This window comes from Acartia tonsa, chromosome 5, assembly GCF_053477335.1.
Source record: "Acartia tonsa isolate MP-2025a chromosome 5, ASM5347733v1, whole genome shotgun sequence".
NCBI classification, from domain to species: Eukaryota; Metazoa; Arthropoda; class Copepoda; order Calanoida; family Acartiidae; genus Acartia; species Acartia tonsa.
Genome location: NC_137264.1, coordinates 38245393 through 38271168, shown reverse-complemented (window position 1 = coordinate 38271168; position 25776 = coordinate 38245393). Strand labels below are relative to the sequence as shown.

The window sequence follows — 25776 nt, the reverse complement described above, 5'->3', positions numbered from 1 at the left end:
CTTTTTAGTTATTAAAAGCGAAGCTTTTCAATAATTAGGGTAGGTCCGTACGTCATTACGTAACGGATAGCTCTTTTCGTTAACTTCGGTATGTTAGAATTGTCCTTTTGATTTCAATCTTTGCATTGTGATTCCTGTAGTAGTTAGGTACGATTTAGAAAGCGTAGCAACTCTATAATCGTTACCATAATGTCCGTAAGTCCATTTCAAAAATGTTAATTTTTTACTTTAGAAAGCTTAGCAATTATATATTCGTTACCTGAATGTCCGTACGTTCATTTAAATCATGTTAATTTCTAGCTTTTTTGACATAAATTTCTAATGTGATAAAATTATCTTTTATATCTTATTTTTGGAATAATGATTCCTAGGACAACAAATTGTTTTAAGTGAAGTATATCTATGAAAAAATAGTTCTAAAAGTGTAGGTAAATCTTTTAAATAGTATTTAACAGCTTTGCATTCAGTATGTGCAGTGCAACCCTTTAAGTTTTAGACCTCTCCCTTCGCTTTCCCTTTGTTCGTTTGTTGGTGCCTTAAACTGCAGAGATCTTAAGGGATAAGACAATGAACGATACATTGATGCAAACTCCCAAATGCAATAAATAATATTAACCCTTTTATATAATATAATTATTGATTGTAACGCTAAAGTTTGTGTACAACCCAAACAAAATTTTTAAAAAATCTCTAAAAATAAATATATTATTATCATAAAATTTAAACCAGATTTGTTAGAACGAGGCTAACAAAACTGGTTTTGTTCTTTTAATATCCGCGGAAAGCTGTCTATAATAAGACGCGATAAATAACTATTGTGACAAACTGCCGGAAGAAGAAAACCCCTTAGTTTTGATTAAACAATAGTTTATTTTAGAAAAGGCTCTGTATTACTTTAAGGCATAATGTTGAAACATATCATGTTTATTTATGGTATATTTATATATTAAACAGCTGGAGGCATAAGCCCTACATCTAATCACTGCTTTCCTGTTATAATATCAGGGGTCTAAAGGGATAAGACAATGGCCGGTAAATTGATTTACATCCCCAATGATTGTAAAAAAATAATTCCTTACGTAGATTAAAATTATTGATTGAAGCGTTTGAACACTCAACTTAATGAATCAGTCAATCAAAACTCAGTTAAGTTCCCCTAGTTGTTAAGCCAAAGAATAAGAAAACGTTATTATAAAACTTTGGGGAATAGTTTAAAAAACACCCCATTGCCCCCTCTCTCTCCGTTATAATATACAATACATATATTAGTTTTTATACCAGAAATTTTTTTTATTTTTTTTTCAAAACTTTTACTTGAAAAAGCAAATTTACTCTAAGCTTTTCTATAAAGATATTAGATTGTTTGAAAATAATCTTAATTTTAAATGAAACTATTTAGCAACAAATTAAGAAAAAGAAGTATTACAACATCCATAAAAGCGAAGCTCTGAGACGGAAGAAGAAACGAACATTAACACATGTAGAGTGTCAGAATTAAATATTAATGCATAAGACAAAACAAAATTGTAAGTAAATTTGTTGCAAAAGTAATCAAATACATGATACTATTTAAGGACATTTAAGAATCGATTATACAGATGCTTCGCTTCTAAGATTGTACCTTATTGTAATAGGAATCAGTATTCTAAAAATCAGACGAATCGGATAATTCTATCATACAAAAAATTTTTGTCAAAAAAGTAAAAAAACGGCATTTTTTAAATGGAAGTACGGATTATCAGGTAAATATTATAGAGTTGCTACTCGTTCTAAGTCGTTCCTAACTGTAATAGGAATCATCCTGCAAAGTTATAAATCGATAGGACAATTCTAACCTGTTTAAATTCAAGAAAAGAACTACAGACGGACCGACCCTAATTATAAAAAAGCTTCGCTTTAAAAAAAAGTTGGAATCAAAAAAGCTTTGAAAAGTGACGATGTCGTATAGTTAAAAATGTTGCTTACAATTATGGATAAAAAGATCCTCTTATAATAAAAGATTATATATAAATTATATGAAAACTAACTTGGGTTGTGGAACTTTTTTATTCAGAGTCACTTTGAAATAATAATTGAGAAAGGGGACATTGGACTGTAAATAATACCGGTACCCAAAGTTTTACAAACACGATCTCACTTTTGTTTTGTTGGCTTCAAATTAGGAACTTTGGGGACTTTTTATGGTAAACTTTGATTGTTTGATTTAGTTAAGTGTTCAAACTTTTTAAAACTACTAAGTTTAATCTACAGAAAGGGGTAATTATGTGTATCATCATTGGAGATGTACATCAATTTATCGGCCACTGCCTTATCCCTTTCTATCCCTGATACAAGGAAGTAAGCAGCTAACCAACAACTAACGACAAGAAGATTTATCAATTTATCTTCCAACTGTTGACAGTGAAATATTGGGATCACACGTTTTTTACTTTTGTTTCAATCATAAATTTTTTTTTCTATAATTAGGGTCGGTCTGTTTGTACGTACATTTGTCCGTAACAGTTTGCCCTTTTCGTTTATTTAGACATGTTAGAATTGTCCCTATAGATACCTATGAAAGTTCGGTACGTCCATTTAAAAATGTTGATTCTTAAAATTTTTGACAACATTTTTTATAAGATATAATTATCCATTCATCTAATTTTTGGAATAATGATTCTTAGGGCAACAAGGTACAATTCTAACAAGTGAGACATTTCCATAATCGATTCCCAAAAATGTAGGTATTTTTTACTTTATCCTTTATTGAATCACTTTTTCAACTAATTTATGTACAATTTTGTTAAGACTTATTTAGTACTCATAATCTAGAAGAGTTATTGTTCCCTTTAGATTTTAGAGCTTCGCTTTCATAAATGTTGTCATCCTTGTTTACTTTTGTTTTAGTCATTAATATTTTGATAGTACGGGTGTGTGTTTGTGTGTGCTATCTATAACAATCAAAAAACCATCAAAATGTCTTTATTTTTAAAATATTTCCTTAAACTAAATATATATTTTTAAAAAGCTTAAAACTGATAATGTACATTGCCCCGAGCAGTCAAACTAACCAATATAAGTTGTAGAGTAGCTTTTTCAGTATGGCTTCTAAACCATTAATATCCTCTGGATTTGAGCTGGTTCTAAGCCATACTGAAAAATTATGTATATCATCGTATTACATCCAGTTTTCTACGAATATAAAAAAGTAGAAATACATTATCAAAACCAGTTTTGTAAGCCCGTGCCTTCGGTGTCTTAGGGCTCACTGGTTTTAATCTTATAATTTAATTTTTTATATCCGCGGAAAGCTATTTATAATACGATGCGTTAAATAACTATAACATACCTTGAGATTGAATAGAAATAACAGATTTGAGGATGAGTAACAAACACAATAATCTACTGTAAACCATCTAAAATTAAAATAATCATTAAGTTAAATTCAAAAGCAAAACACAAAATATAATTCAAATATCCTTTTATCAAACAATTTTTAGAATTTAATTGTTTAAAATTCAGATACTGGGATAATGGCTAATAATTAATTTACATCCACAATGATGATACACAATATTACTCCTTCTGTAGATTGCAATTAGTGGTTGAACTTAATGAATCAATCAATCAAAATTTAATAATGTTCCCAAAATTGTTGAGCCAACGAATAAGAAAACGTTATCATAAAACTTTAGAGACTAGTGTAAATAAACAACCCAATGTCCTCTCCCTCCCTGTCTTGAAAAACTAAAGGTAACTATCGGTCAGCTGAATTAGAATTGCCGAATGTGTACACAGTTTCCTCGGTGTTTCCTCATCCTATCTCAATATTTACTACTAGATAAAAAAGCTTCAAACTTCAAAAAAAATCAAAACTTGAAAAATCTAAATTTTAAATTTTAAACGTATAATGTATAAATCGTTTATCCATTCAAATTTTTTTTTGAAGCTTGAAGTTTTTTTGCTAGTTAAATATTGAGATAGGATGAGGAAACACTGAGGAAACTGTGTACACATTCGGCAATTCAAATCCAACTGACCTAACTATCCATAATAAAATTATGTGAAAAAGAAAAGCAGCTCTAAATTATAAATATATCGACTGTAAAGCTGAATCTTTGCTTGGGTGTTTTAAATCTTTTTTTAGTGAAAATCCGCGAAAATTTATCTCCATTCCAAATAAGATGCTAAGATGTTTACTGTTTGTTGAAGCATAAGAAATTGTCAAATTTTCATGGTAATGAAGTTCATGTAATATTTAGGGATAGGGGAAGGGGCCAATGGACTGAAATTCTATAAACAAATGATCTGATTCGCTATATTAAATCTTGATAAGGTTGGACAAAAGTTTTTCACCCAAAATTTTGATATACATAAGGGGTACTTATTCATTACATTGATTTATTGTCAATTGTCCTATCCCTTAAGATCCATCTATAATACAGGGATGAGAAAATGGCATATAAATTTTCAATCTTTCTTTGCTTGGATCAAATGATATCATTTTGGACTTCAAGTTGCTATACTTATACTGGTAAGAAAAGTAGAAAAATATAAATTTTTACATTACCTCTCTCTTTATTTGTATAAAATCAAATGCATATAACCGTTAAATTTTGAGAAGATTTTTCTAGTTTCAACAACTATATTGTGGTGTGTCATCGCTTCCACAAAAACTCTTGTATTCAAATTGTAAAATGTTACCAGAACCGCAGACTTCATTTTATTTGAGTCTAATTTGATGGTGATTTTTTTAAAAATTGCATAAATGATACGTGATAACACACCACTGTATATTTTTTATTTTTACTTATTTCATTTCTTCAGCTTTTGTAAAAGAAGATTTAGAATTAAAATTGAAGTTTTAGTATAAAAATTTGGCTTTAATTTGCAAAGCAATATGGTATGCCCTTTTCATTGCCTCGTCATTCCACCTATTCTAAGCAGTATTTTTAAAAGCGAAGCTTTTCTATAATTAGGGTCGGTCCGTCCGTACGTCCGTCCGTCCGTACGTCCGTAACGGATAGCTTTTTTCGTTAATTTAGGCATGTTAGAATTGTCCTTTCGATTTCAAATTTTGCATGGTGAATCCTTTAATAGTTAGGTACGATTTATAAAGCGTAGCAACTCTATAATCATCACCAAAATGTCCGTACGTCCATTTTAAACATGTTGATTTTTTTACTTTTTTAACAACAAATTTATATGTGATCTAATCATCCGATTGATTTGATTTTTGGTATATTGATTCCTGGGACAACAAAGTATAATGTAATAAGCGAAGCAACTCTATAATCAAGTCCTAAAAATGTAATTATGTCCATAAACATTATCCTGAATCAAGCAGTTTTTCAACAAATTTACTTACAATTTTGCTTTGACTCTTATACATTTATATTACGATTATTCAGTTCTGACACTATACAAGTGTTAATGTCCGTTTGTCCTACTGTTTCAGTATGGATGTTATGGATGTTGTCATCCTTGTTATAATCTTAATTATCACAAGGACTCAAACTTACAAAGGCATCAATTTAAATGAAAATAAAATTTGAAGTACATTTTGAATTTGTGTATAATTCAGCGAGTAATAAGAAAAAAAAATGAAGATGACAACATCCATAAACGCTCACCGTTGTGGATGTGATAGGTTCGAATCTCGGGCCGACACCGCGTCCTAACTAAAGTCGTTAAAAATGGTTCCAACTGCTGCTATGTCAGGTGCGCAACATAAATAGTTAGAGTAGGGGAAATGCCTTATTACCATGCACAGTTAGGACTTCTCAGACAAAGTTCGTACACTCAACGGACGGGTTGGTTGTCTGTTGGATGATACTTAACCAGCTATCCAAAAGTTTGCGTGATGGAATATTTCATCCCATTTCAATCGGATGATGCCTTGGGTTCTCTAGATGATCACTTGAAACTAATAGAGAATCCCGCCCAAAAAATGTTATATGGTAATAAACAAGGGGTAGGGGAAAAGAAGGGATACAAATTTGAAAATCTCAAAACCTCTGCATGTCCCCATATATCTTTTGTGACATGATTCAAAGATCAAACAATCAAAGACAAAGATCAATAAATTCTTCTTCAATAAATTTTCACAAAAAATCAAAATTTCACCAAAAAAAAATCTTCCCTCACTTTTCCCCAATAAAGTTACTAACTGACATACAAACAGACATAATAAAATATAAGATAGCTTTGCTACTAAAAAGATATAATGGTAATCCAGCGTAAGACAAAGAGAGGGAAAAATAGCGAGAGAGGAATCGAGCGAGAGAGAGAGAGAAGGGAGGGGAGGGAGAGGAGTAAGAATAAGGGGAAATATAGGAAGGATTGGAAGGGTAATGAGATTAAATAGCGTGAAATTGCGTAAATATAAAAAAACACGCAGAAATTATGCAAATGACGGAACAACCAGGGAAAGAAACAGATATTAAAAGGTTCAGCTGGATTTTAAATATTTAATTATTTTTCATTTATAAAAACAAAGCTTTCTTGATTTCTGATAGTCTTAAAATGTCTGTTAAACATTTTTTGTCAAAAAAAGAATTTAAATAGTAAAGCCTTTCTACGTAAAGGGTAAGTCCGTCTGACTGTCAACGTAAGACAGTTCTGATTCAGATTAATTCAGAATAAATGTCCCAAATTTAATTGATTCTTTGAAAACAAGAATTTTACATTTGCCAATAATATGTTTTATGTTAATTTTACCAGTAATTAGGATATGTTTCATTACAAAACTATTTCTTATAGAAAAAATATGAAAATACTTAGAAATTAATTATTGAAATAGAAAAAATAATTGCTTAATTCAACCTACTTACCTAGCCTTAACGGAATTCAGTCAATAATATCAAATATTCTTTAATGTTTCAGAGATTTTAGAGTATCAAGTAAATTATGGAATAGCAACCTTAGTGAGAGGGGACAATGGGCTGTTTATTACACTAGTCCCAAAAGTTTTATAGCATCGATTTATTATTCGCTGGCTTAACAACTTTGGGGATATTAGTGAATTTTGATTGGTGCTATTTTATGTAATTTATCTTCCCTTGACCTATCCTTTTTACTAACCTTGGTTCTTTTATGTCTGGAGAAAGCCTGTTCGGCCGGTAACTGTTCTTCTGAATCCTGTTCCAGCTATCTGTACCGCATCACTCCAGAATCCAGGTTGAAAAAAACACTGATCCTTACCACCAAAAAGTTTATAACCACGAAAACAAAAATCACATTGCTTTGAGATTGTTATATAGATATTTGAGTTGTTAATCACTAAATATTGTGATTTTAAAAAAAATCACAGATTATGAAAGTATTTTGAAATCAGCCGTAGCTAACAGCTGATGTTTAGAATCACTACTGATGTAATTGTGCAATATCTGATTCTAGTTCTCATAGGAACATATGTATCTTGAAAGTTGGCGCGCTACCACTTCCTCTCTCTCTCTCTCTCTCTCTCTCTCTCTCTCTCTCTCTCTCTCTCTCTCTCTCTCTCTCTCAATCTCTCTCTCTCAATCTCTTACTCACTCTCCCTATCTCTTGCTCCTATTTCCTCTTTCTCTGACCGGAGGCACGGCTTAGCGTCAGATGCGTCGCGAGGAAAGGAGAAAACATACGCGGGAAGTGCGTATAATAGTTCTTGCTTCATATGTTGTATTGCACCGCCGCTACGACGCTGCTGTACGCATTTACGGTGTCGTTACTTTCTTACAATTTATCACAGTTAGCAATATAAATATTTGTATACATTAAATATGAAACAGCTCATAGTGACTATAAAAAATGAAGTCATACAATACAAATGACCACTGTTGGGCCAGTATTCATTTTAATTGACCAATAGTAAAATGTAGGCATTTTTTATAGGCACTATAAAATGCTTCATTGAATATCATAATAGAATTTGTAAAAACATAATTACAATACAATTTTTAACACAAATAAAATTATGAACCAATTTTAACTTCTATCATTAAAATTCAAAATTAATAATATTTAAGCTATTGAAATTCAAAAACCTTATTCTATATAAAAATAAATAGTAATAGGACTAATCATTTGTATATATAAATAAGTCCGCATAAATCTTTCCCATAAATACAGGAAACTTAATATAAATATACATACATTTTAAGACTAAATTGAGATGCTTCGGTCAAAACATGTGTCTACTCTACATAGGTTCGAAGCATAGGGTTGGTACGCTTTCTATATTGTACCTGCAATGGAATTAATTCTGCAAACTTTGAAATTCATGGGACAATTATAACCTGCTTACATTATCTATAACAGCTATCCGTTAAGAACAAACGGATGGGCCCACCCTAAAATCTTTGCCTAAGAAACCGAAATTCAATCAAAACAGACATTGGCTGTTTTAATTTCATGATTTTGGCAGAACATCCAATAAATAACTTTCCGAAGATACTTTTCTCAGTCAATAAATGAGACACAAAAATTACTTAGAAAAAAGAAAGAAAGAGATAATGAAAAGACAGAGAAAGAAAGAGAGATAGAGAGAGAGAGAGAGACAGACAGACACAAAGAGAGAGAGAGAGAGAGACAGAGATGGAAAGAGACAGAGACAGAGAGACACACAGAGGGAGGCAGAGAGACAGAGAGACAGAGAGATAGACAGAGAGACAGAGAGAGAGAGACAGAGAGAGAGAGAGAGAGAGAGAGAGAGAGAGAGAGAGAGAGAGAGAGAGAGAGAGAGAGAAAGAGAAAGAGAGAGACAGAGAGAGAGAGAGAGAGACAGACAGAAAGGAATAAAAGGAAGATTGTAATAATTGGAAGGGGAGGGGAGGAGGTTCTAGAACATGAAAATAGCCATATGTTACAAGATCATATCATAAACACAATGGTTTGGAACTATTTTTAATAGGACACTCTTCTCTTTCAGTTTCGAATTTCAAATATGCCAATATTCAAAAGATATGATTAGTATAACTTGTCTGGGAAGCTTTTTCAAGGTCTATGGGTAAGGATTGGTTGCTTTTCCAAAGTAGTAAGGTTTTATTTTTATTTGTTAAAATTTTTGAACCGACGAGGCTATCCATTTCAGCAAAGCTTTTTATTGGGGTTTGGTCTTGGGCAGGTTTATAGCTATTATTCTCTTCTCAATATTTATGGAAGTTAGAGGCGAAGTTAGGAGCAAAGCTACACTATAGAATAAAATAACTGTCTAACATAAGTACAATAAAATTATACTATTAATTCTTACAAAAACAAATTTACAAGTGTTTCTTTAATTGTATTAGTTGAGGGTTTTATAGCATTTAAAATCTAATGGCAGCTTGCTTTATTTTTTTTATCTTAGTCTATATAGAGTTCAAGATTAAAATAGTTTAGATTTGTGCTTTATATACATTACAGTAGCTTCACCCCCAGCCTCTAGGTAATTTAGCAAAACTTTAGAGAAAAACTTTAGAAGAAAAAAGGCCAAAAAGAAAGAACCACCAAACGGCCAGACGATAAGACGATGTGGTTTATTAAGAAAATGTTCATTTGATTCATTAGATATATAAATCTATAGAAAGAATATATGACGTCTGTCTTAAATAACAGCCGAGATAACCACATGAAACTTTTTTACAGACAGACGGTATGGCGACTGTTTGAAGAAATATGATAGATGAAAAATATTTTAATATCAGGTTTAGTTATGAAATTCTATGTCGCTAGGTTGTGTGATTTTATTAAAATAATACTTTTAAAACAGAAAATGTGATTGACTTGATTAAAAAAATTTACAATAACATTAGAATTTATAAAGTTATCTTCCCTAAAATAATTACCAACTTCTAAAGACAGAATTTCAGACGAAATTAATGAAAGGGGGGGGGGGGATATTAATTTGTCTTTTATAGTCATATCGTGTTTGTCACTGATATTTATTAGGGATCTAAAGGGATACGACAATGGCTGTTAAATTGATATACATCCCCCGTATTGATACACAAAATCACCCCTTTTGTAAATTAAAATTAGTGGTTTTTAATGTTTGGACAGCAAACTTAATGAATTAACAAATCAAAATTCAATAAAAGTCCCCAAAGTTGTTAAGCTAACGAATAAGAAAACGCTATTATAAAACTTTGAGGAAGTATAATAAATATCCTAATGTCCTCTCCCTCCCTGAATATTTATTAAATGTTTATGATCATATTTTAAACATAAAACTCACACATTATCTCATTCAATTACTTTTTCGCGGTTTTAATTTAACAAAATAAATAATATTACTGTAAATAATAAGTAATGGCGAAGTAATCTTTATATAAAGAGGAAGGATGACTATATGTTTGCCTGTTTGTACAAAAATATCTAGCTAGCTACCAGACCGACTTGGTTCTCCTTTGTGCTAGAATTTTTAGAAATCTATATTTGTAGAGGGTAGTCCCCAGGAAAAAAACCTTACAAAAGCTTTAAAACTAAAATTTTGGTATGAATCTCTGACCCCATTTAAGAAGCAACTTAGTTTTACATAAAATACCTCACTTATAAGCAGCGCAGCTTCTTTAAAATTGTTGCCAAACGGTTAAAAAATCAACATGTTTTAAATGGACGCATGAACTTTCTGGTAACGATTATAGAGTTGCTATGCTTCCTAAATAGTACCTAGTATGAATTTATCGGACAATTCTCAATGTCTAAATTAAAGAAAAAAACTAACCGTTAGATAAAAGAGCTAAACGTTACCGTCTTTCCTAATTATAGAAAAGCTTTGCTTTTAATACTACAGTACAGTCTAAAAAATTTTAAATCAGACACTTTTCATGAGAATTTTATAACCTAACGCATGACATGAGTGACAGATGCCAATTTCATTTCAGAGATAAGGCAATGGCCGATACAATAATGTACATGCTGTAACACAAAATTAACCCTTCTGTAGTTTTGAATTAGTAGTCGAAACGTTTGAACACTCAACTTAATGAACTACTCAATCAAAATTCCCAAAAGTTGTTAAGCCAACGAATAAAAAAACTTTTTTTTGTAAAATTTTTGGGGCTAGTTTAATAAATAGCCCTTTGTCCCCTCTTTCACTGATTTGATTTACTTAAAAACAAACAAGAATGCCAACATCCATATCAATATACCATACAGTTTAACATAAACTAAATTATCAATATATTTCATTAGAATGGGCGTAGAATACACGACTTATATATTATGACAGGGAAAAAATTGTCGACTATTTAGGTTGCCTTTCAAGCTATATATTTGTCAGTTCGTTCATCAAGTAGGGTGGGGATCGTTATTTTTTTGCCCGCTACAAGTTTTACTTTATTAAAGTACACGATGATTTGATGTAAGATCCAAGTAATAGTATTTAAATCCATTTTCATTGGCAATTTTAAACATTCACATGTGACATAGGACAATTTTAATATAAATCTTTTGCAAAAGTATTAGGATGTCTGTTTGTATGTCTGTCTGTAGCATAAGATCTCGCTAAAAGATGGACTGGTATGGTATGAGAACCTCCATTTTGATAAATAAAAATAACACATAAGACAAACCCTAAAATACTTTAAAAATGACAATTTTATATATTTCAAAAGTGGCAAATATAAATTGTTAATAATTTGATTTAAACAAGGATAACAAAACTCATGTACACCAAGTAAAAAACAAGGATGACAACATCCATAAAAGCGAAGCACTGAAACGGTAGGACAAACGGACATTAACACTTGTTCTTTGTTGTCCCATGAATCAATAAACCAAAAATCAGATCAAACGGATAATTAGATCACATAAAAATTAGCTGTTAAAAAATTAGAAAAATCAACATGTTTAAAATGGACGTACGGACATTCTGGTAATGATTATAGAGTTGCTACGCTTTCTAAATCGTACCTAACTACTACAGGAATCATCATGCAAAGTTTGAAATCGATAGGACAATTCTAACATGCCTAAATTAACGAATAAAAGCTCTCTATCTCGGACGGACGTACGGACCGACCCTAATTATAGAAAAGCTTCGCTTTTACTAAACTAAAAATTGAATGTATCAGATAAACTAGAATAAAGATATTTAAAAGAAAGAGGTTTGGTGATTAAATTAAAGGTGTTCTTTTTTTATTATTATTTATAATAAAAGTCACGAAACCTATGGATAAAAATGATACGTCGCGTTGTGAGAATAATTTCAATAAATTTATCTTGTGGTTTTATGGACAGTTTTCCACAGATTGAAAATACAGGACGTCTAAATTTTTACTCATTGGATAGAATTTATTTATATGTAGGGGAAATTAATCGCCCCCCCCCCTCTCACCACACTCTTAATATTATTATTAATATGCTCTTTTTTTCTAAAGATATTAAACAACAAATTTATGTCGATATACTGTCAGAACAAACGATTTGCAGGCATTTTGTCGCAAGAAGCAAGAAGGAATGGGACAATGGGCTGTTTTTCGTATTCGTTTGCTTCACAACTTTGGGGACACTAATGAATTTTGTTTGGTTGATTCGTCAAATTGAGAGTTAAAACATTTCAACCACTAATTTTATCCTACAGAAGGGTAATTTTGTGTATCATCTTTGGGGATGTACATCAATTTAACGGCCATTGTCTTATCCCTTTAGGTCCCTGGATTCTGTCGCAATAGGACGGTCATTTGCATATGATTTCATATTGAAAACTCGCATCAAAATGAAAGTTGGGTAATTTTGTCTTTATAAGGAGTTTAATATGGATTTTCCTATGCATTTGGGTTCCATGATATGGATTCTTATTAATATTTTAGTAGCAAAGCTACTCTATTACTAGTAGAATATGTATTTTTGCCCAACTGATATCATAGTGACGAGAAAAAAAAGACTTCACTACCTCAATTTATTTGAAGCTCTTTATAATGCCTATACAAACACGTTTGAAACTTTTGGCCAAAAAATCACGAATGAAGTCATTTTAAAGTAATGAACGATTATAATTTGATATCATTCGGGATACTTCGGCTAAAAGTTTATAAATTTAACTCCTTTTTACAGGCACTATAAAGAGCTTCATTTATTTCATCTACGAAAAAATCAATAATGTTTTTTTTTATCAAATGAAAAAGACAAAAGCTTACAACTAAAATTAATTTGAACCATTTGGAATGAAACCTTCAAATTTAGTTTGAATTTTAATTGTTAAAGCATTTTTGTTTTATTTAAGTTCAATAAGATCTCAAAATGGACAACCCTTCCCACAATCAATGTTCTTTTTTTTATATCATAGATATAAAAATTAAATGTAGTTAATTCACAAAACCTCGATAAGACTCTGAAGATATAAATACTAAGATATATAAGTTTTCCGGAATTTTAAAGTTAGGGGGAGATTTGAAATCTGCATCAAATTTTGAGGATTTTTTTATAAAATTCTTTTTTTCTATAATTCTTTATCTAAAAGCGGAAATGCAATTTAAGTTAATTAATTTTGGCATCTGTGATTGGTGGATTTAAAAAATCTGCGCTCTGATTGGATGGCGTACATCATTCAACCAATTAGAGCGCAGGTAGTTTAAAATCCACCTATCCTATTGGTCAAAATTAATTTACTTAAAACTCATTTCCGCTTTTAGATAAAGAATAATACAAAAAACGAATTTTATGCAGATTTCAAATCTCCCCCTAACATTAAAATTCCGGAAAACTTATATATCTTAATAAATACTAATGGATTTATTCAATTACGTGGATCTTACACCCCATTTTCAAGTTCTCTAATAATCTAACCTTGTAGCAGGCTAAAATAAAGATATCCCCATCCTCTGTCCTTTACCACATCCCCTAGGCCTACCCTCATACATAATGACCAATAAATGACAGGAAAAAAGCAACCTAAATTGACGACTATTTTTGCACTGTCAAAATATCTTCGTCTATTCTAGATCTATTCAACTACTAAACTTAAACTACTTAATATAACTGTTATAATTCCTACTTAAATAATAATTATCCTAATTAAAAATAAAAATGTATTTTTTATTTGCCTATTATTGAGGTTTATTTTTTAGTAGCAAAGCAATTATACAGTTTTTATTTGTCTGTCTGGTTTGTCAATCAGTTTCTTATTGTTTAGACATAAGTAATGGGATGCAGGGATCTAAAGGGATTAGACAAAAGCTAATAAATTGATGTACATCTCCAATGGTGATACACAAAATTATTCCTTCTTTGAATTAAAATTAGTTGCTGAAACGTTTGGACAGTACACTGAACTTGATAAATCATTCAATTAAATTTCCCAAAGTTGTAGTGCCAACGAATAAGAAAACACTAATAAAAAACGTTGGGGACTTGTGTAATAAACAGCCCATTGTCCCCTCTCTCTCTCTCTGGTTTCTTAGTCATTGGATAAAATAAGTAGCAAAAGATATTTTTGGCAACCACTATAGTCAGCTCAAGTTCCACGGCCAAGCACATTATGACTAAACAATAATAATCACGCTCTCATGGAATGAAGCTCTTTATAGTGCCTATGAAAATGACGTCATACAATACAAATTACCAATGATAGGCCAATACACTGACTAAATTACCAATTGTATGCCAGTATGGCGTTATTTTTTAAAGACACAATAAAAAGCTTGTTTTGGGAGCTCCTTTTTATTACCCAACCCTTACCTAAATTAACATTAGCTTACTATGCCTTAAGATATTCTACATGTTTTATTGCTGCGCTTATCATAAACATGATTGTCCTTGTTATTTATTCATTCATAGCTTTTATAATAATCTTTGTTAAAATTTATGATGCTTATGAATCAATGAACCAAGAAAAATTTACAATTATTCCAATATTCAAAAGACATGGCTTTTTATTCTAAAAGATAATTAAACAAGGACAATTAAAACATAAGTAGTGCAGCTTACGAAAACTTTCTTGCAAGTGGCCGTTTGAACACCTATAACTCCCCTCCTCCTAGTGGGGGTAGTTTCTTTTCAATTACCCAATATAACATAACCTATCCTAACAAAATAAACAAACAAACAAAAAGCTACACACCTATTCTTATTTTTAGTATATTTTAATAGGGGAGGGGTGGGGGGAGGGGGTGTAACCAGTGCTCATGAGAATACTTTGTGTGATAGCGCCAATTTTAATCTACTTTTCAGAATACATTTCTGTAATCCAGTCTTTTTTGCCGTTGTTGATAATCAGTTTTTATTCTAGATTTCTTTGTCATTAAATGTTTAAATATCAAAAAGAATAAATTGTTGGCACCTTCCAATAAGGCTTATTTTTTTTGTTAATCTTACATTTGATTGAAAATGGGTCATTGCAAAATTGAGAAAAATCCCAGGTCTTATTTTGTTTTATTTTTCTTGAAGTGACAAGGTTTTATTCAAAACTAGCTTTCATTAACCAAGAAATAACCTAAAACCACTCTCATATGACGCCACAAACACAACACCAAACAACTTATTATTTAAATCTAGCTAATCATTCCGAAAATAAAACATTACTACTTTATATTTTTAAACTAACTGCCCCAAGGGGAGAGTGGGGAGAAAAATATCACTAACCACAGTAAAACGTCCCAAACGCATAACTATAAAACGTTTTTAACTTATTTATATTATAGGATACATATTTAATCCATTAAAACAACACATCTATAATACAACGTAGAACAATGTCCGTCTGTCTGTCTGTCTGAAGCTTAAGATAACAGTAACCACTGAAGCGATTGGGCTCTACCCTTCAGGTAATATACCTAATGGTTCTGTGATGGTTTTAAGCTTTTTTCTTTGGTGAGGTGGGACACCCCAACCCCTCCAAAAAATAAAAATTTAAACAAATTTTAAAAATTAAAGAAAGGGGGTAGACTCACCCCTCCTCCCCCCGAAAAAAAATTCCCCCAATTTTTTTTAACTTTTTCTTTTAAATCTAAAATACGAAAAATTAGGTTGATTAAATCTCTTGGGGCAAAGCCCCTAAAGGCTAGAGGCAAAGCATTTAGGACAATATAAAGTAAAACCACGTTTGAGCGTTTTTGAAATGAACAAGGATGACATTTATAAAAGCGAAGCGCAATATCAGACAGTATTGTATAAATTATTGTTTTCATAATCATCATTTTAAAATCATTTATTTAGAGGTATCAAATCTGTAGGACTATTCTTAAATGCCTTAATCTTTTTATTCTTAAACAAATTTGAAAGTTTTTTCAAATTAAAATCTTATGATTATTATATGTAAATTGAGAATATGCCAAATGAATGATAATTAAAACATCACAAAGCTAATAATTTTATTTCATATAACAGTATATTTTTACTAATGTAGTAATTATGTAATAATAGTATTTTAAATTTATCCTCCATAAATTTTCTGGTAAGTATCAGGGTTATATAGGGATAAGACAATGGCCGATAAATTGATGTACATCCCCAATGATGATACACAAAATTATCCCTTCTGTAGGTTTTGATTAGTGGTTGAAACTATGGGACACTAGACTTAAGCCTCCAAAGTTGTTAAGCCAACTAATAAGAAAACGTTTTTTTTTTATAAAACTTTGGGAACTATTGTAATAGACAGCCCAATGTCCCCTCCATCCCTGTATGTTAATACTTTATTAAGAAACAAGAATGACAATATCCATAGATTAGAAGCCTAGCAAGTTTAAAATTACTTATTCACTATACAGTGTTTCAATTATATTTGATTTTATCTAAAATTCACCATGATGATATTAGCTACATGGAAAAAGTACTTTTTATTTTGTTTTGTACTTTAAAATTTAAGCTGTATGTACTACAGTACTTTACAGTAAAAATAAGTACAGGATCTTAATAAACCAAAACAATGCCTTTAAAACAAGCAATAACTTATGAAAAACAAAAATGAAAAAATGTAATTTAAGACTAAGCACTTTTAAGAGTGACAGCATAATTAGTACTTTGAAAAAAATGCTTCTAGCTTTGTATTACTTTTTGGTAACATGTATGAATAGAGTAACAATAAAGTTGAAAGGGGCTAAAAAAAAACTGTATGTTCCCACCCTGTGGACCCTGTACCAACTTTTAATTGGATCCTTTGAATATCAGCCAATGGAGTCGGAAATATTAACACAGCCAAGTCTCTACATTAGAGCCGAAAGCAACTTATTAGCAGACGAAAAAGGTCCACAACACTGGCTCCAGGTAGTTGTTTGGGTTATACATCCAATAGTTATGTATCATACATTTATTCTATAATTATTTCTATAATTTTATATTTATTCATGTAAGGGTATATTTTTCCTTTTATTTCATTTCCAGAAATAAAACCCTTGGGAAGGGTATGAAATAAAATTCTGTCATTAAATGTGATATCAGATATCAAACTACATTTTTAAGCTAAAACATATGATGTAGATAAAATTAATATCTTTATGATTATTCTTGAATGATAAAGAAGTTTTAGATATTGAAACCTTACACAATAACCCATTTTTCCGTTAAGATAGAATATGAAGATCCTTGTTAGGTAATTCTTAGGTAATAAACGTATGCAATTTTTTTGCATATATTTTGTTGTAGATTTTACAGTTACAAATTTTTTAAGTCAGAAAAAAATTTTAAACCAAACTTTTTCATAAAATTTTCATTGATTTAGATCCTTTTTTATCATCAAAAGAAAACAAAGTAGCTGGTTCGTCTTTTTGCACAATAACTTTAATACTAGTTATCGCCCCTAAAGGTGGCTTTAACCCTGTGGGGCAATCATAAACATTTACCCAACCTAAAATAACCAATCAAAAGCTGCTGTGAAAATACGACGAAACCCGCTACTTCGTTTTCTTTTCATGATCCATTGTTTTAAATGGCTAAAACTGAAAGTGAAAATCTTAAGGAAAAACAAGTGCTTTAAATTTTTTTTACATATTTTTGCAAGTAGAAAACATATTGTTTTGCAACTGTGGAGTTTACAATAATATGCGAGTAAATTAACAAATTGTTTTTACCAGTTTATACATCTTTCATAATCAGCTCTGGTTTACTTAGGGATTGGGACAGAGTTACTTAAAAATTAATTATAAGATATAACAAGAAATATATAAGAATCTAAAACATTACAACAACAATGTGAAGCATCTCTATAATTCAATCCTTAAACAGTATCCTGTTTTTAATTAGTTTTTGCAACAAATTTACTAAAAAAAATTAAACGTATACATACGTGTTAATATAATGTTCAGTTTCAGAGCTTCTCTTTTATGGATGTTGTCAAACTTGTTTTCTAGAAATGTCCACATAGATCAAAATCATAATTTTCTGTTTGAGGCGCAGGGAGCAAAGGGCTCGGCAGCCGTGCCTCGCATAAATCTTAAATTTAAACCCGCTAGTGTGGAAAAAAGGAAACTCTGAAAAGATGTATTATCTGTTTAGGAACAGGTTTAAACATCCAGCTAAATTTTATACTGTTATAGAGAGTCTTTATCCCTGGAATTGAATACATTGTTGAATCATAAGGTAGACTGGAGTAGTTATTTATCGCATCGTATTATAGTCAGTTTTCCGCGGATATTTAACTGAAAAATTATAAGATTAAAACCAGTTTTGTTAGCCAAGAGGGGTCGATAGCCCGGGCTAATAAAACATTTTAATATTCGTGGAAAATAGTCTGTAATACGATGCTATACATGACTAAGAACCGATTTTAGTCCAGCTGATACTGATGAAATCATTCTAAATATCATCCTAAAAAAATGTCGATTTTTACCGTATATGGTATTAAACCCTACCAAATTATTTTTATATCCACGAATTTTAGAAAATAAGATTCAAAATATTGCATATTCTTTAGGATTGCATGCCAACATCTTATTTATATCAAGTGACCCCCCCCCCCCTCCTTCTTTTTTGTTTTTGTTAGGCTATCATGTGATAAAATAATCCGATCGATCTGATTTTTTTAATACTGATTCCCTTGACAACAAAGCGAAGCATCTCTATAATTAAGTGTAAAAATGTAAGTATGTCCTTAAACATTATCCTATTTAGGCAGTTTTTCAAAAAATGTACTTTTATACTATTTTTAATGTTGACTTTTATACATTTAGATTCTGATTATTCAGTTCTGACACTCTATTAGTGTTAGTGGTCGGTTGTCCTACCATTTCAGAGCTTCGCTTTTATGGATGCTGTAATCCTTGTTTAAATGGAATTTAAAAGAGACCTTTAGGTCAAGTTTATAGCATTCAATAAGATATATAATTGATAGGGGGGGGGGGGGGGGAGGGCGTATTGTTCGAAAGTAGATTAATATTACAGTTTCCAATATGCGGGAAAATTTAATGTTTTAGTCGTGACCAAACGTGAATCTATATAAATTTCTCCATTTTTGAAATGGGATAGATTGTATAAATAATAAATGTTGAATACATTCAAAGAAGCAATTGACAGGTTAGGTTACCGAAACGTCTTGGCCTCCTGCAGGTGCTATGGGCTTTAATTCTAGTAATTTGCAAAATAGAAGCTACTATTTTCATAATAATGAGAATAAAAACACCCAGAAATGTTATTTAGAAGAATTTTTTTAAATTTCAAAATGTTTAAAAGCGAAGTAAAGACTATCTGGTAGTATTTACAGAGTTGATATGCTTCTAAATTTCGTATAATTGTTACAAGAATTATCATGTAAAGTTTAAAATTATTAGGACGATTCTAAAGTGTTTTAAGTGATTAGATTTTAAGAAGTTAACATGAAATGAAAACCTTCCCTTTAAGAAGTAATTTAAAATTTCTCAAAAATTCTTAGAAAAAAAACCTTCCACGTTTCCTTTATTGCAACTTAGCATCCTCTCGCCATAATCAAATGAAATGAGGAAAATGACAATTTAATGGCATATTTTTTTAAGCATTATTAAAAGCAAAGCTTGAATTTTAACATCTTAATTTAAACCACACTATGCTACTACGCCTATGACAAATAAATTTAATAAGTATAGATGTATAACCCAGACAACTACCTTGGGGACCTTTTCGTCTGCTTGCAAATTGCTTTCTGTTCTTTTGTACCGACTTGTCTGTGTTAGTATTTACGATGCTATTGGCTAATATTCAAAGACCCACATGAATGTCGGCAAAGGGTCCCCAGGGTGAGGAAACAGTTATTTAACCCCTCTATTGTTTTACTCTAATGTTTGACATACGAGCAGTAGATGCCATAACATGTCTTATTATAAACATATTTGCCTGTTCTTTCATTCCTTACTAAATATGATTAATAATACTAATCAGTAATTGTCGTTTTTCTGCAATACAGGAAATTTGTTTGCATAATGCAATGCAATCAGGTAGGGAGGGGACAATGGGCTGCATATTACACTAGTCCACAAAGTTGTATCAAAGCGTTTTCTTATTGGCTTAACAACTTTGGGAATTTTTATTGGTTGGTGTATTAAGTTGAGTGTACAAACGTTTCAACTACTAAATGTAGTATACAAAAGGGGTAATATTGTGTATTATTCTTAGGGATATCTCAATTTATACGCCATTGTCTTATCCCTTTACATTTCTGGCAATGCATACTGAAATATGAAACATTGTTTAGTGATTTAGATAATCTTTGTGCATCTTCTTTTTTCAATGTCAGATTATTAATTTTAAGTGGCGTAGCTACTCTTTAATTCAAAACGTTTTCTTCCGTCTGTTTTCTAAATTACTTGATTCCACTGATTTTTTTCTACACTTATATCTAATTCTAAAATTGCCCCCTACCCTCTTTGTGCATCTTCTTTTAAAAGTCAGAATATTATTTTTATATTTACTATTAAAACTTCTTTCTACCCTCCCAGGCATAAGTTTTAGTTATGTAATAAGTTACTAGCGACTGTGCCCCTAGCCTCTAGTGGCCCTGTCTTCGAAAAGGTAGAGATTGGCTTTAAAATAGCTTAAAACCATCCCAAGACTTACACCTTAAAACAAAAAATGATCTCAATCGGTTCAGTATTTATTGAGAGCATAAGCTTCTGACAAAAGACTCTTACTACTTTATATAATTCTATGTGTTTAACACAAGATTAGTTCATAGTCAATGGAAAAAAATATCCAATGGAAAAAAAAATCAAGGACGAACTTTTATTGGCCTTGAAAACTATTTAACATTAAACATTTTCTTTTTAATTAAGGAAAAAAAGTATTTAACTTGCAAATTAATCAACAAATTTTCTTACAGCAATTAAACAAACATAAATTAATCTTCATTTATGTGAAATTAACCTTATTTATCATGTATAAAGGTATGGTTGAAATTTAACAAATAATTTTTAAAACGAATCAAGTATTTAAATGTTAGATCAGATATCTTAGTATATAAATCATTATATTTAATTTGCAGTTTCAGTTTGATAAGTCTCCATTGCTTGAAATATATTTTACTATTGTAGCTTAGGCTTGTTTCTTTTAAGCCGCCTGTAATCCTCAGGGAAATCAATCTTTAACAATTTTAAAAATCAGCTGGAAACTTAAACTTAACCCAATTATGACAATCAAGTTGTTCAAAATAAAAAATATTAAAATCGTCCAAAAAGTGTTAGTCGTGGCCTTTGCACGGCTGCCGAGCTCTTTTATTTACTTTCATATTTAGTGTAGATTTATTTATATTGAGAATAATATCCCCTGCCATGTAAAAACCATGTTCCTCCTTTTATTTAAATAACCGAAATGGAACGAATATTTCTTAACAAATCAATTTATCATTTTTGGTTAAATTTGGAATACTTTAAAGAATAAGAAATAGTATGTATTGCATAAAACAAGAATAGTAACGTGTATATTTGGCGCAGCTACCTTTATTTGTCACTATAAAATCATTGAAAAAAAACAGTAGTATGTATAATTAAAGAATACCTATTTCTTATTATAAGTCTAGTTGTCATCCCCCCCCCCCCCCACCACTAATAATATATATTTTGCTTTTTACAAGAATGTTTTTTTATGGGAGGGGGGAGGTAGGGGTTCTTGGCAAATATCCTAGCATATAGCCTAAAACATTTACTGGACTAATACTAAGCTTCTCGTCCAATTTTAAGATTTTAAAAGAACAAACGGAAAGACATGTATCCTATTATTTTATACCAAAGAATTGGGCTATTTAGACTTAGACTTAGACTTTACTTTTTATTTAGAATTAAAGTACATAATGATTTATAGAGCAGCTACTCTATTAAACAAGTAAACAATCGCACAACCCTTCATACATATACATACAAACTAACTTAAAGTTTCTTATGACATATGGATAGATACGTCTAGAATTGAGGGATATGCTTGACAAAATATTTTCATTTTTTCATAATCATGTTTAATTTAATTTTAAACTTACATATTAAGTAAAAGAACTAAAAAAAAACATCATAAAAAGTAATTCTTTTAAATTTTTTTTCATTGTTTTGAAAAATGAATTTAAATAATAACATGAGCTATTACTAGTTTAATTCATATATGTAAATGCAAAATATTTTTTTTTTAAATTAAAAAGCCAATATTTCTTATCTAAAAATAGTCTATTTAATTAACAAAAAAATAAGTTCAATATCTTTTAGTAAAATTATAAAAATACACTATCTCTAAAATCTGCAAAAGAACAATACATGTTTATGTACTTATAAGCATTTGCATAGAAAATAGTTAGGCAGACTAAAAAAATCTCTTTAATTAAAAATATTTTATAGTTGGTTGATTCACCCATAAGCCTCCAATATTAGATTTTGTAGAGTAAAAGGGGTAGATTTTTAAAAATGTATTATGTATCTTATGTCATAAGGGGATTGGACTAAATCTACGTAGAATAGCCTAAAACCTTTCCTTGAACTAAACTGAACTTACACCCAAAACTCTACAGTAATGTAGAAAGACTTTGATATCTGCCCAGCCGTAAAAAATGTAAAGTAAATTGGTCCATAATAACATAATAAAACTAATTCCATAGACAAATAACAATGTCTTTAGATTAAACATTAAGATCAACTCGAAGGTGGAACGTATGTTTTTAATTGTTGGCAACAATGCATTTATATTAAAAAAATCAAGTGCTGGCCAAAAAAATACACGTGTATAATCAACCTTTTTTTGCGCATTAATTTATGTAAAAGCCAGCCGTTAGATGTTTTTAAAGTTTAGAAACAACTTCCATCTTATATTCAAGTTGAAATAAAATTTTCATTTAATCAGTGACTAATTTTCAAAAAAAAAGTTGGATTATAATTTTTTTGTTATTATCTTTGAGGTTTTCAAACAGGTTACTTAAAAACATTTAGTGTATGTTGCCAAAGAAATTTTGTCTTTTTTGGGGGGATATTAAAGCATATAACAAAAATAATACTAATTCTAACAAATATATATTGAATATTAAAAGATTGCATAATAGTTTTCGTAATACAGACAACTTTCTGCGGATATCAAAATCAAAAAGTTTTGTTAGCCCCAAAGGGCCAATAGCCGGGTAACATAACTGGTAATAATTATATGATTTTTATATTACTATACGTGGAAAATTATCTGTAATACGATGCTATACATGGTTTTTCAGTATGGTTGAGAAATGGTAATAATCCAGCGGATATTGATCGATTTCGAAGCCATACTGGAATAGTTATTTCTCGCATCGTATTATAAACGGCTTTCCGCGGATATAGAATGTACAATTATGAGATTAAAACTAGTTTTTTTTTAGCCCCGAGGTGACGAAGTCACCGGCTAAAAAAACTAGTTTTAATCTTATGATTGTACATTTCTATATTCGTAGAAAGCTGGATGTAATACGATGCTAGACATAGTTTTTTCGTATGGATGAGAACCGGTTCCTATCCACCGGATTCGAATGAATACGAGAAAATAGTTTACAGTAAATTTCACAAATGCAAGTGTAGCACAAAATAACACCCATCCATTTCAAAATATTTTTAAAAATGTTTTGTTTTTGATGGGCACAATTTGACAATTTTTGGAAACTGAGAGGTGATCATGTGCTACACAAAGGAAGCTTTTTATATTGCCTGTAAAAAATGACGTCATACTGGCCTATCATTAGTCAATTAAAATGTATACTGGCTTGCCATTGGTAATTTAGTCTGTTTAATGGGCTATCATTGGTCAATTTAATGTATGACGCCATTGTTATAGGCATTATAAAGAGCTTTTAAATTAAGGGATAAAAAAATGTAAAAACTGACATGCTAGCTTGTCTATGGTTAAAAAATTTTAAGGGGTAGGAAAATTTAAGATAATTTTACTCAAAAATTGCAAAAGTAAGGCACCTGTCTTTTTAGGAGCAATTGCAAGATTAATGTTTGGGTTGTAACAATCTAATTTTCTCTGAAAATGCCACCCACCTCAACATAGGCGTCCAAGGGGGGGGGGTAATGGGCCATTTGGCACCCCCAAAATTTTGTGAACAATACCCCCCCAAAAAAAAATTACCCCTACCTTGGGGGTGCCGTAGGCACCCCCAACGATTTTAGGGGGGGTATTTACCCCCCCCCCCAAACCATTTTGGGGGGGTAATTACCCCCCCCAAAATAAATGTTCTTTAAAAAAAATTTTTTTGGGGGGGTATTTACCCCCCCCAAATTGAATGTTCTTTAAAAAAAAATTTTACTGATAGTTTATTTTAGGATAGGTTATATTGGTTTAGGTGATTGCCCCACATGGTTAAGCAATTGGCCCCCCGCAGGGGCTAGAAATAGGAGAGAAGCTTGTGTGAAAAAAACGAAGAAACGCCCCTTAAAGAGCGTTGCCACAAAAGGGACTATACCCCAATATAGTCCAACCAGTTAAAACAGTTCTTAACCATGATAACAAAAAATTTAATAGTTTGATCATGTTTTATTTGCTTGGGCCTTTATAAGGGCTAAAACCATCCCGGGGATCTATGATGTAATTGTAAAGCACTGAAGATTCCATAAAATAGATACCTTACTAAATTAAATATTTCATTAAATAATGAAAAAGAATTTCTATAGGCGATTTCTTTTGGGAGGATGTCAGGGTGTCTCAAAACTATTTATAAAACTTACCAGGACCTATAAGACGCTTCACTTTAAAGTATAATCATATTGGTTCATTGGTTAGTGAGTTAATTATTGTATTTTTATGTTCTAAAGAATGAGATACTACTATATATTTGAATAGTAGTGGCGCCCTTAGCATCTAAGAACTCGTGTTTTCTAAAGGGTAAAAAGGGAGGAGAAAAATAGCCTAAAACCACTCAAAGGATTGACCTATAATAGTGTGGAACCATCATGGGATCTATGTGAAGCTTTCCTAAAAAGGAGAACTCAGTATTAAAAGTAATGAAATCTGAAGCTATAGTCAAATAAACCTTACTTACTACTTTATGTTATAGGATAGTACTTATTAACTTAATAGATTAGGTAGGTGCTTTTTTTACATAATTAAATTACCCCCCCCAAAAATTTTACCCCCGGGGTAAATTAGTTTGGGGGGGGGCTAATTACCCCCCCCCAACAGATTTGAGGGGAGTATTTACCCCCCCCAACAGACTTTAGGGGGGTAATTACCCCCCCCCAATCAAATTTTACCCCCGGGGTAAAAATTTTGGGGGGGGGGGTAAAAAAAATTTCGGCGCGCTTCGCGCGCCATTTTACCCCCCCCAAACACGAATTACCCCCCCCTAAAATTTTTTACCCCCCCCCCCCAAAAAAAGCTTGGACGCCCCTGCACCTCACCAAATTTTGCCATGGGGTAAACATGTTTTATCCTCAATTTTCATGTCCCTGTAATCCTGAATTATTGATGACCTCCTAGACTTCGTATTAACATGCACTC

General features: G+C 31.0%; 2 protein-coding genes across 4 annotated transcripts in view; both read right to left on the bottom strand.

Annotated features, from left to right (window-relative positions):
- Positions 1-7444, bottom strand: part of LOC145319446 (uncharacterized) — a 50915-nt gene extending 43471 nt beyond the window's left edge. Inside the window, exons 1-2 of one of the 2 annotated variants that reach the window (XM_080161579.1) lie at positions 7063-7444; positions 3329-3395 (exon numbers count right to left, since the gene is read on the bottom strand). In XM_080161579.1, the coding sequence (XP_080017705.1) occupies positions 3329-3395 (67 nt within the window). In that variant the 5' untranslated portion in view covers positions 7063-7444. The remainder of the gene's footprint in view (positions 1-3328; positions 3396-7062) is intronic. The other variant, XM_080161580.1, reaches the window with a different exon arrangement.
- Positions 1-25776, bottom strand: part of LOC145319447 (uncharacterized) — a 95079-nt gene that overhangs the window by 68587 nt on the left and 716 nt on the right. The window lies entirely within an intron of this gene.